The 12,497-nt window shown below is 36.8% G+C and overlaps 1 protein-coding gene across 1 annotated transcript; it reads left to right on the top strand.

Moving 5' to 3' along the window:
* The first annotated feature begins 4,729 nt into the window (after positions 1–4,729).
* Positions 4,730–8,108, top strand: LOC122078303 (UDP-rhamnose/UDP-galactose transporter 6-like). Its single transcript, XM_042644232.1, has 6 exons — positions 4,730–4,964; positions 5,120–5,372; positions 5,970–6,154; positions 6,250–6,450; positions 6,558–6,719; positions 7,540–8,108. The coding sequence occupies exons 2-6, from the start codon at positions 5,243–5,245 to the stop codon at positions 7,867–7,869; spliced, it is 1,008 nt and encodes a 335-aa protein (XP_042500166.1). The 5' UTR covers positions 4,730–4,964; positions 5,120–5,242; the 3' UTR covers positions 7,870–8,108.
* Positions 8,109–12,497: the final 4,389 nt, after the last annotated feature.

Genomic DNA, 12,497 nt, shown 5'->3' with positions numbered 1-12,497 from the left:
TTTTTTGCTTCTCTTGGCTACCAAACCTAGCCTTAAAGATTAATTTGAGGTTAAAGGCAAAACTTCATTTTATGAGTTTGACTTTTGGATGGATTGGTTTGGATTGAACAGTAGCTAATGAAACAGGGATTGGGGTGATAGTTAGTTAAAAGGGAATAGTAAAAAATTATGGGGTTAAATTTGCTACTTCACTGGAGTGGTGGGGATTCGGCAAAAATTCCAAATGGAAGCTTGGTTTCAGTTAGTGGTATTGGATCGTCCGAATCCGCATCGGTTTTGTAAGTTGTTGATCCAGATATCTAACTGATACTATATTGATTGAAAGGCATGAACAAAGGTAAAAATGTCAAAAAAAAAAACTTCTATTTTAAAAAAATTATAGACACGCAGCCTTGCTGTCTCTAGACTCACAATTTCACTCTCCGGGGATTTAAATAGATAATAAAAACATTTATACCCGATTCATATTTGTGCCCATTTAGGGAAATCCGTATTTAAAAAATCATTTTTTGAAAATGATCAATATCTATTCGAAAGCTAATATGATGCAAATATAGATAAAGAGGAAAAGGTGGACCTCAAATAACTATAGGATAAGTCAACATAAAAGATATGGAAAAATTAAGGCTCAAGTGCTCAACCCAAGTATGACCGTACATAGAACTGTTTGAAGGACAAAGACCTGTATAGCTGACCCTTTTAGGAGAATCTTCTCAAGATGCTGCTCTGACTTTTATGTTTTACTTATTCTTTTACTTCTTCATTTTCTCTTGTTACATTTTTTTTACCTTTTCTTCTCTTACCATTCATGTTTCTATCGGATTCATGTACCATTTAATTAGGATAAGTTTATGGTATTCGTTGTTTCAAAAACAATCTTTACGGTCTTAATCGTCACTAACTTTTTATGTTAGTAATTAGTATATTAATGATAATAATACTTGAATGTTTGACATGATAAAAAAAGCAACTTAATTCTATTCTAAAGACATTAACAATGGTAACAAGTAATCCATCAATCATATTCAAAAAATGAAAGCTATAATGGCCCTTGAGTAAACACCTTCAATCATCTTCAAAATAATCTAAAGGGATGGGTGGAGAATGAAGAGAGAGAGAAAACATACAGTACATCAAACCATTGTTTCAAAAAAGGAAAGAAAAATGTTTATAATTTTTTAAAAGGGAAAAGAATAACCGCAAAAACATCATAGGGTGACCTAGGGGTGTAAGTTTAGCTCTGTTGATCTGAACCTGTTCTAACTCGTCCTGAGCCTAAATCCTATCTAACCCGACTATGAGGGCCAACCCGACCCAACCCTGTGTGGGGTAGGGTCGGGCCTGGGTTGAGGCATAGAAAACCCAGCCCTACCCTAATCCGTCCTAAATCTAACATTGATTATTATTATTGTGTTTTGTAGAATGCAAGTGTCTTTCCTAGGCAAGGGAGAACCATATTTTCTGGTGGGAGTTTTTTGTTGTTGTCATTGAGTTTCTTGTGTAACAAGAATATGATAAAGAGCAGGATAGCCAAAAGAGAGAGCACAAAGCCAGAGGAAAAGCCCATTGCTAAAGCCATGAAATAAGGAATGAAGAGAGGTGGGGGCTTGCAGTACTTGAGTTTCTTGATCCTTATATATTGGAAATTAAGCATCATTGTAGTTCAAGTTGAAATTCTAACAACAGTGAATGATTGGATCATGTCTTAATATGTTGGCTTTTGATGGAGGAGATTAAAAAAAAGATCACATGGAAAAATAGCGACACATGGAATCTCCATGAAAAAATGATAAAATATCATGTTCAATATAGTTTAATGGAGGATTTCATTTTAGCATTTTAATTAAATACCCTTTGCTTCAAATCTGTTAATTTTGTTAATTTTCAAATGTTGTGCTTATCGGAATGTGATTCCACTAAGAAGACCAACTAGGGTCAATCCGACCCAACCCAACCCAACCCTGAGCCTGATAGGGTTGGGTTAGGGTTGTAAGAAACCCCGCCCAACTCGGCCCTGTTTCACCTTTAGGGTCTTTTGGTGAACTCAACATTTTGAATGTCAGTGATTAAAGATTAAGTTTTCTAACACATGTTTCACCCCAAAAAACAGTTTTTTTTTTTTTTTTTGTTCTTATACATACTGTGAAGAGAGAATCTCTTAATCCACGGATCCGACCATTTGATAGGATTGAAAAAGAATATTCCAAACCTTCTATAATACCAAGGTGATAGGGAATTACTGATTGCATTCAATATTCCTGGAGTCCAATCAGATTGTCCGTTGGCTGAAGTGAACTTGACCCTAATTTACACACCAGCTGATCAGATCATCTAGATAAAGTTGGCTTGACTGCCTAGACATGTAACACTTTCTCACCCTCAGGGTTCTAGGTATTGGAATTGTATCATTCATATCGGTTGATACAAAGCAATTTCGGAGATTGACATCGATACAAATCGATTTTACAAATAAAAAATTACAATTTTATTTGAAAAATGACCTTTTGATCTCGAATCAGCTTAATACATAAATATATATATATATATATATAAAACAAAAAAAATTATCCCTAAAAGACAATGTGATTGATCGCTCTACTCCACAAAAGATGAAAATCCCATTCCTAATGATGCTTCCAAGCATTTCAGGAACCCCTCTCATAAAATACCCGTGATCATGCTAATGCTTGTAACAACGGGGCTTCCACGAGGCAAGGCCCCCAGAAAAGGGTGGAGGATGTCGTTGAGGATATGCCGGCCCAAGCATGTGGGCCTGGAGGCCTTCGACCAGTTGTCAACACGTCATGGGAGATTGGAATTCGGGTTTTATATATATTTAGTAGAGCATCAAATGCACGTTTATTTACTTAAAGAGTTACACGTTCCTTCCACTCTGATACCCGACTGTTTACGCAAAAGGGCTTTGGGCTTTGGGCTTTGGGCATTGGGCTTTGCCCAGGAGATTCAATTTTCTCACTCCGGGAAGGACCCATAGATTTTCGGGTTTTACGTTTCGGTTTCGGCCTTCGGACTTTGGATTCTAAATAATTTTCATAACCTTTCATAATCATAAATTGGAATTGAATTGATTCGGGTTTTGTTCTGTTCGTATATAGTTTGATAATTTTATATTTAATGGTTCATTCTTAGAACTCATGATTTAACAATTTAGGGTTCAATTATAATTTAGATTCAATTCTGAATTGATTTATATGTTACACATTCAATTTCGTTCATATTGATAGTGTTTAACCGAAAATCGAAACAGAATCAAACCAAATGAGATTTGAAAATTACAATCAAATCAAATTTATTCAATTCAATTTATCTACCCGGTTTGGTTCTAGCCCTAAATTGATACCCTTAATGGGGCTGAGCCCTGAACTAGTTCTTCTATCTATTGATCTATTAGCCTCCTTGGTTCTTGTAACTCTCTTTATTTCAGTTTTGGATCGTTTTAGTCATTGCCTCAGTTTCTTGCATGGTTTCAAGTAGGGGTGTCAATTCTAAGCCCGCACCAGTAGACCCGATCGAGCCCAATACATTTATGGTCCAACCTAGACCAGTCCGATTAATAAATGTATCGGACTTGAGCCTGATACATTTATAAACAGGTAGTACACGGTGCAACCACCTAGCCTGACAGGCACCCTACCGGCCCGACACATTTACAAGCTTGATTTGAACCAACTCCTTTAAGCCCGACCTAGCCCAACCCCAAATACTACTTGTATTTTTTTTTTTTTAATACTATTTGTATTTAGTGCTAAGGCTGTGATAAATACAATTGATACGGTGGTAATTGTTATATGAAAATTCATATTTTTTATGCATATTTTAATTCATTTGAACTTACTAAACTTGGGTTATGTAGATAGTCTAATTGATTTGGGTTTTGTGGGTTAAAGATCAAGTACCTAGTAATTAATTACTTTGCCTATCTTTGGCTTAATTCACTTTAACTATGGAATCTTTTTCTTTGCTATGCTCATCTTTGCCTAATTTTATTGGTATTATTCTTCAAGCACATTTAAGAGACTGATTTTTAAGAGGACCCGTTTAAAGTTAAATAAGTCTTTAGTCCGGTTAAGGCTCAATTAAGGCCTTTATGGTAGCCCAATTAAAGCCTGAGCCGACCGGCCTAATTATTAATAGTACCATGCCCGTGCTAGCTAAGCCCATTTAGCTAAACCGACGTTCACGATGCAACCCTAGAAATTGGTCGAGCCCAACTAGGCCTGACCGAGACCGGCCCAATCCGAACACTTGACACCCTTAGTTTCAAGTATCAATATTGTATTGTATTAATATTGATTGAGACCGATATTTGACCAATCTAGATTAATTATCTATATTATCTCAAGAGTAAAATAGTAAAAAAAATATATTTTTCTCTAAAAAAGCAAGGCAAAAGTGCATGTGATTATCCTTTGCAGTGAGTGTGGCCATGCGGTGAGCATCGGATGGTCGAGACCATCTGGGCATGCGCTTTGAGGTCGTTTCAGCTATCCGATGCTCATTGCATGACCGCACTCACTGTAGAGGATAATTTTGTTTTATTTGATCCAATTTGATCTGAATCAATATTGATACATACCTATGCCGATACCGATACTTAAATTCATATAGATTCGGATCGGATCTTTGAAGAAGGAAAGGTTTTCTCCTTGTTATTTATTTAGTTATTTCAATTCTTCAAAGTCATCTTTCATTTATTTATAATTATAAATTTATTAAAGCGCCCGGAGAGAAGTTCCAACAGGGGAAGGGTGGAGGACGATGTCCCTTCACTTACACCGATCGTCCGACGCAGTCTTGCTAGATCTCAGCTTTAGCTTCCCCATTTTCAGTTTCAAAAACCCTAATTCTCTTCTTTGGATCTCAGATCGGTTCCGACTTCCGAGTACCTAGCTTTAATCCTTCCTTCCTGCTCTGGGATTTGATTTGGTTTCATTTCATTCCAGGTTCGATTTGATTTAGTTGATTATATTTAAATTTATTTTGGTTTTGAGACGTAATTCGCATGGATTTGGTAGGGATCTGTGAATGATTCGTTGGAGTTTCTGACATCTTCGTAATTCTGTCTTTCTTTTGCCTTAATTTTATGTGTTCATCCCAGATGCATTGGCTGAATTACTAGAACAGATTGGGAAAGGAAAGGAAAATTGGAATGAAACATTCTGTTTCGCTTCTTATCTGATGGAGAAGGAACGTTAGATACCACCGAAGACCTAAGAGAAATATGGCCCCAGCCAGCAAGTCCGACCGGAAGGCTGCTGTTGATGCAGCCTCATGGATGTTCAATGTCGTAACTTCCGTTGGAATCATCCTCGTCAACAAAGCCTTGATGGCTACCTACGGTTTCAGCTTTGGTAAAGTTCTTCAGCTTATCTCTCTATCTATGTCTGTTCTATCGCTTCCTTTCTGTTTCATCTTCAATACTTCGTCCCTTGTTGCTTTAAGAAGTTGAATTCTTAGGTTGTGATTCGTGAAACTATTTTTCATCAAACGCACTTGAGGGAAGTAGATTTATCATCGAGGGTGGTGATTGGACTCATTTCATAATGATGCCGATTAAGTTCTCCTGTTTTTTACTGGCATATAAAGTTATGGAACTCTGCGATAAGCCATTTGATTGTATAACTTAAAAGTGAAATTATTGGTTCAAGAACTTTTCCATGTCCTAACGGACCCATAACAAATTTGAAATGCCTATTTTATTTTTGTTTCTCGAGTTCCATTTCCTCCTCTCATGTTTCAAAATTCTGTTGTTATAGTTATTTTTTCATTTATTTTTTATTTTTTGACTTGTGATTTATCAAACTCTTGTCATTGGACTTCTTGTTATTAAACATTTTTTTGCTGGTTTTGTTGGTCAAGGATTCATCATACTTTGTAGTCAACTGTCTCAAAGCTGAAAGTGGTATGCCGTTATTAATCCTGAGATTGGTCTTATGTTTTTCCCGCAGCCACAACATTAACTGGTTTGCACTTTGCCACAACTACCTTGATGACCCTTGTTCTTCGCTGGCTAGGGTATATCCAGCCCTCCCATCTACCACTACCGGATCTTTTGAAATTTGTCCTCTTCGCTAACTTCTCGATTGTTGGAATGAACGTGAGTCTAATGTGGAACTCTGTGGGATTTTATCAGGTCAGTTCTGGTGGATCACCGTTTTTATTGCGTTCATTGATTGGAAATGTTGGAAATTGCTACCTAATATACCTTGTGCATTAAAAAATTGTTAGATTGCAAAGTTGAGTATGATCCCGGTGTCCTGCCTTCTTGAAGTTGTCCTGGACAAAATTCGGTACTCTAGAGATACAAAACTTAGTATATCAGTGGTACTGCTGGGTGTTGGAGTATGCACTATCACTGATGTGAGTGTTAATACTCGAGGCTTCATTGCTGCTTTTGTGGCAGTGTGGAGCACTTCTCTGCAACAGTATGTAAGTTATTGCTGAATATAAGATTAAATTAATCTCTTTTTGCCAGTTAAATGCTTAAACTATTATCTTCTATTCTCTGTATTGTGACTGCTTATTTGTCTGTGCAGTATGTACATTTCCTCCAAAGGAAGTATTCCCTTGGGTCCTTCAGCCTACTAGGCCATACTGCACCAGCTCAGGCTGCTTCGCTGCTGTTGTTGGGGCCATTTTTGGATTACTGGTTGACAAACAAAAGAGTTGACACCTATGACTATAATATAGTGTCTGTGGTAAGTACTACATGTATGTTAAAAATAATACCTGATTCGTATTTGTATCGTTTAAAATTTTCTACGTGTTTCAAACTTTTTACTTTTTAACACATTATATAGTGAAGTATTCTAATGTTTTTTTCTCCAAACATATTAATTTTTAAAACATTATATGTAGAAATAATTTACTGTGAATCTAGTTTGTTATCATGCAACTTATATTTATTATCCTTGACTGCATTTACATTTTCATGTGCATGCACAAATTGTCAGAACTTCTAACCCAATGTTTGTAGTTTGCAAACGTACCAACTTTTGTTTGGACTTAATGGGTATAGCTAACATTTTTATATTCTAGAGTATCATAGATTCCCATTTGAATGTAGGATGTGTCATGGTTAGACTTCGTCTCAGTTTTAGTTTGGGAGTTCAGCTGACAATACAATGTTGGAGGCCTATAGTACAGAGTTGCTTTGATTGTGTGAACATCTCAGGGTTGCTATTGTTTTTGTCTGTTAATTATTATTAGTCCATGAAATGAATATACATGACTGGGTTGTGTTTCTATGTGGTTTTGAGCAATTCCATTCATTATGCATAAATGGATGCTTATAGTAAGGCACAATGTGGCATGAAGTATTTTCATTGAAAAAAGAAGAAGAAGAAGAAGAAGAAGAAGAAGCAGTGGCGTGAAGTATGCTTTATTTATTTATGCTTATATCTCTATTCACTATTGTTACTGCTGAATAACACCTAGACATGCTTCTATATGTGCATATCTGAGCATCGATCAGTTGCATCTGGTACTTGACAGCAAAGATTTTTGTTGTCTATGCAGTTGTTCATCATGTTGTCATGCACAATTGCAGTAGGGACCAACCTTAGCCAATTCATCTGCATTGGCAGATTCACAGCTGTGACGTTCCAAGTCCTTGGTCACATGAAGACTATACTTGTCTTGATTTTGGGATTCATCTTCTTTGGGAAAGAAGGTCTGAATATGCAAGTCGTTCTTGGCATGGTCATAGCAGTGGTGGGGATGATCTGGTATGGCAACGCATCATCTAAGCCAGGAGGTAAAGAGCGTCGGTCTCTTTCAATACCTATCAGTAGACCACCAAAACATGGTGGGTTGTCTGAGGCCAGTGAACTTGATGGGAAAGACTAGAGTTAACAGAAGATGATTATCTGATTTCCGTAACCTCATTTACTTTTGAAGGTTAGAGCGTCGTTGTCATCAAAAATATATTTTTTTTCCTTTAAATTTTGAGTCACCATTTTCTTTCCTTGATCTTGTATTTGTTCAAGGGAATGAAAACTCTTGGATAGGATGCACATTCCTTAAACTTTACTCTTTGTTAAAATCATTATTTATAGTAATTTATTTTCTTCCTCATTTGCAAACTATTTCCTGTTCTGCTTCCAACTCCCCTTCTTGATATGGAATCCATTTGAGGGGAATGTTGTGACTTCTTCAGAATTGTGAACGATGGGTTGGAATAAGTATTACAAGTTTTTGGTGCTGTTGCACAGGCTTCTTAGGGGTGTAGTGGATGGACTTAAGTGCAATAAAGAATACTCGTTAGTGTGCCTACTTACTTGTAATACCGTTGGTCCATAACTGAGCTATTAATTATAGAACTTCATTCAGCTTTCTATGGCAGTCCCAATTATACGCTCACTTGTTAATGCCATACCTGTAAATCTGCAATAACCTGTCTTGCTTTTGCTGGGAATGTTTGCCTGATGCAAATGGTACATTGTTACTACTGGTTCTGCACAAATTTGTATTCTCTTACCTTTCAGGAGACACTTGTTGGTTGGAGATGGTGAAGGTATGATTCGTCAATTCTGGGAAATGTTCTCAATTGATTTTCTTATTTTAGGCTGAATCAGTTAAGAAACAAACTTGAACTTTGATGGTACTCGATTTAGTGAAAGAATCTGCTGTACAGTTTTTCTCCATGAGAAGTTATTAAACACTTTGAACTTTTAGCTTGAAGGTGATAAATTAGCTACAACTGGATTTATCCAGTAGACAATATGATTGATATTCAAATCCATCGCCTCAAAAACATATTTTTCATGATTTGAACAGTAAGTTCTACAGAACCTTGTTATTATTGAGGTGGAGCCTCAAAGTTCCTGTTTTTCAATTTAAGATGTCTTGGCATTGTAGTTCTGGACCATTTAAGTTTCTTTTCAGTATCTCCAGTGGAGTCCCCTCTGTATGAAATAATTAAAAAGTTTATCTATTGAAATCCAAGAGTAAAAATTTAAAATCAAATAAATGTCAGTTAGAAACAGGGGGAAAAAAAAAACCAACTTTCTCTCCTGCTTTGTTCTAATTCCTAACTTCCTCTTATGGAGCTTAACTCTTTGCCAATCAGCAACTTCATCACCCCATCCTTCTCTCCTTTGCAGAAACCAAAAGGCATCCAAAGGCCAAATTGGGATTGGCTGGTATTGATCTTGATTTTGGCTGATTCGCACAGCTCTGTTTTCGATTGCATGAATGAATTTGGATCTTCATTTTTTCATTTTCCTTTTTTTTTATTCCCTATCAGTAAAATAGTATAAAATCAGTAGAATTTACATCTTCAGTAAATTCAACTAGTCTTACAAATAAAAAGTTTAAAAAGTCACAGATAAAGGAAATCTTTGCTTCTTCTTGATTCCAATTGCTAGCTTTCGAACGGTTCTAACCATATTTCCCAATCCTTAGCTTTTTAAACCTTGACTACAATGAAAGAATATAGATCAGGCTACAAAAGCCGGGAAAACCAGAAACAAAGGCAAAAAACTAAAAACAAACTAGTTCCAAATTGAATAAGATAATAGCTTTTATGCCTGTCTGATGTACATAAGGCTTGTCTAATGTTCTTGAAATTAAAGCATTTAATCCACATTGAACGAATCAAATGAAAATGCCACCTACTTATGTTCGAACACACGATGGTATGGAATGTATGACAGATTGGGTGAGAATCTTTCAACCCGCATAAGAAAGAAGATGATATTTCTAGACAACTAAATAGATGGCCTCTCGGGAAAATCAAGTTCCTTGATTCTCATGAGGGGGCAAAGGCAAACTCTTTCACAAGCAGGGAAGTACATCTTTGCTGAAAAATAAGCCACTCTTTGCCAAAATTGATATGCTGCCTTTAAAAATTGGAGAAAAAGGTCCAAAATGGCCTTGATGGGAATGAGATTTTCGGACATGATCTGATAAAAAAAATAAAAATGTCATCTGCAAACAAAAGATAAGAGATTCAGGTGCGATACGAACAAAAGGAGGCTGTGCGGGAGGCATCTTCAACACATGGGGCAGGGAGGCAGCATGCCAATGCATAGAACCAAGTAGTTTTTTTTGTAAGTTCCGATTAATCCTCATTAATAACCAGTGGTTGTTCCCTCTTTCAGTATAGAGATATTTTGTAGAATGGCCTAGTTTTCTACTGATCTCTCTCTCTCTCTCTCTCTCTAGATTCTGATCCTCTCCAGCGTTGGAGAGTGCCTAGCCACATCCGACAACTAGGAGCACCTTGGGCATGCACCCCAAGGGGTTCCTAGCTGTGGGATATGTGTTGGGCTCTCTTCACCATTGGTACGTCTCTAGTACCCCACACTGGACAGGATTCAAATTCATTGTCTACACAGACATTGCCTTGAGATTTTTTTTTTTTCAATTTTATTATTTTAATATGTCTTGGCATGGTAGTTTGGACCATTAGATAAGCTTCTTTTCAGTTTCTCCAGTGAACCTCCTACTTAGGAAATGATCTAGAAGTTAAAATTTCAGTTAGAAACTAACTTAAAACCCCCCTTTTTCTTCTAGGTGCGTTTGTTTCATTGCTTATAACCAAGAAGGTTACAAATGGAATCTGTAATCGGACTTTTTGACCCATAATGTCGCGTTGACAAAAAAAAAAAGTCTAATTTTGTATATTTGCGAAACATGGTGGTTGCGCCTTGGGCTAAGTGATAGTATTCACCACTGCAATTCTTTAGGCAGATCCATTCTTAGTTTAGTAGATTGTAGGAGGAAGAATATGTGAGCAATGAAGGTCAAGTGCAACAGTGAAGGGGTGAGAGATGAGAGAGTAGAGAGGGGAGAGGGGAGAGGGGAGAGTGGAGAGGGGAAATGCAGAGGGATGCAGAAGCTGGTGCTCTCAATTGAGTCAGGGTTGGACATTAGTGACAAAAAATCTACACGTTAATCACATTAGCCATTAATTGAGCTGTAGAGGCCTGCTCATGATGTTTTGGATACTCAATTTTCTTATCAAGTCTGCCACCCTCATTGGGAGTGAGCTGGAAGGATGAGAAACAATAAAACAAAGTTTAATGAATTAAGCAGCTGAGACTTTGGAGAGAAATCCATGAGTTAGTATCATGAAGATAGTTAAGGATGACGTCCAAATTTATTTTTTTATAACTTCTTGCTAATGTAGTAGTCTTCCTTAAAGTTCGATTGTGTCCATTGACTGCTCCTAAATGGCATCATGTTCTTCATGTGATCTGTAGCTCATTAAGATAGTGTGATAGAAATGTAACGGGTAGTAGTAGCAACTTAATTAGCCGGAGACTTTTTATCCTTCATAGTCTCATCTCAATATATCTTGAACTCTCATCACAATCTCGATTATCATTGGATGAACTGAATTTTCCCCCTAAATTGGCATTGAGGTAGCAAATTTTATTGAAAATGTTGCATAATCTAGCCAGCTTATCAATAATCGAGAGAATTGCGAATTTTTCCTATAGGGAAATAATGAGTCAATAGAGTCGGTTACAAAAAAATAACATTCAAAACTAAATGTATGATAGTGCTTACCTGCTTGTTAGTTTTCTCCAATCTCTCAAGACTTTTATGGTGGTATTTGTCGGGTGGGTGTGGGAGTTGAAAAGAGGATTTCTCGTAGAATAATATACACTGGTGAAGTCGTAGGTGACCGATTCATTCGAGTGGCATAGCAGCAGCTAGTTCACCCTTTGAACTCTCAATCGCTTGCTAAATTGGGGCGTGGAAGACATTAGAGGTTGGGAAGGGTGGAGTTCAAGAAATCTGTTTCTTGTTGATCGGGTGGATAGTTAACTGAAGGAGAGGATAAAATTGAGAGTACATTCCTTTATAAATATAATCCCTATGGAGATTGGCACCTTTTGAGGATTTAAGCAAATCCAGTCTTGGACGAGAAGTGTCCAGGTATGGGATCGATGAATAATACCTGGAAATCAAATATGTGTGCTTAGCCAACATGGATCGTGCATGATATATACAAGTTGTTATATGTTCATGTATAGGTCATTTGAGCTTGATGAGTTTGTATGTATGAGATCCTAGAGTGGTAGTTACAACCCGAATCAAGGTTCATAATTTGGGGATGGCTTTGCATCGGATGGATTTACACCTTTTTTTATTTAATTGAGCCAAATTAGCCTTGGTTTTTGTCAGGTTTGGGTTAATCTTGATTGATCTTATTTATTTATTTATTTTTATTTTATACATTAAAAAGAAGAAAAGGAAGAAGATGAAGCATCAATCTCATACCATTTATCCTATGGAACCTAATTCCTCAACGGTAGCAAATCTGATGATAGCTTTTTTTTATAATTGCTTTGAGGATAGTAAGTTAAAATGGGAATGAGAAAGAAATTGTATAGAACGGTGGGTTTAAAATGGCAAATAATTTAGATGGAATAGTGTAAAATTGTGACTGTTACAGATGTAGGGGGTCGGGTGATTTTTTGGTCCTCCGCCGGTGCTTGTGGCTTTAAGGGCACAAGAAGAGG

Source organism: Macadamia integrifolia, chromosome 5 (assembly GCF_013358625.1).
Source record: "Macadamia integrifolia cultivar HAES 741 chromosome 5, SCU_Mint_v3, whole genome shotgun sequence".
Taxonomy (NCBI): domain Eukaryota; kingdom Viridiplantae; phylum Streptophyta; class Magnoliopsida; order Proteales; family Proteaceae; genus Macadamia; species Macadamia integrifolia.
Note: the sequence above shows the minus strand (reverse complement) of the source record. Positions and strands in the feature narration are given on the sequence as shown.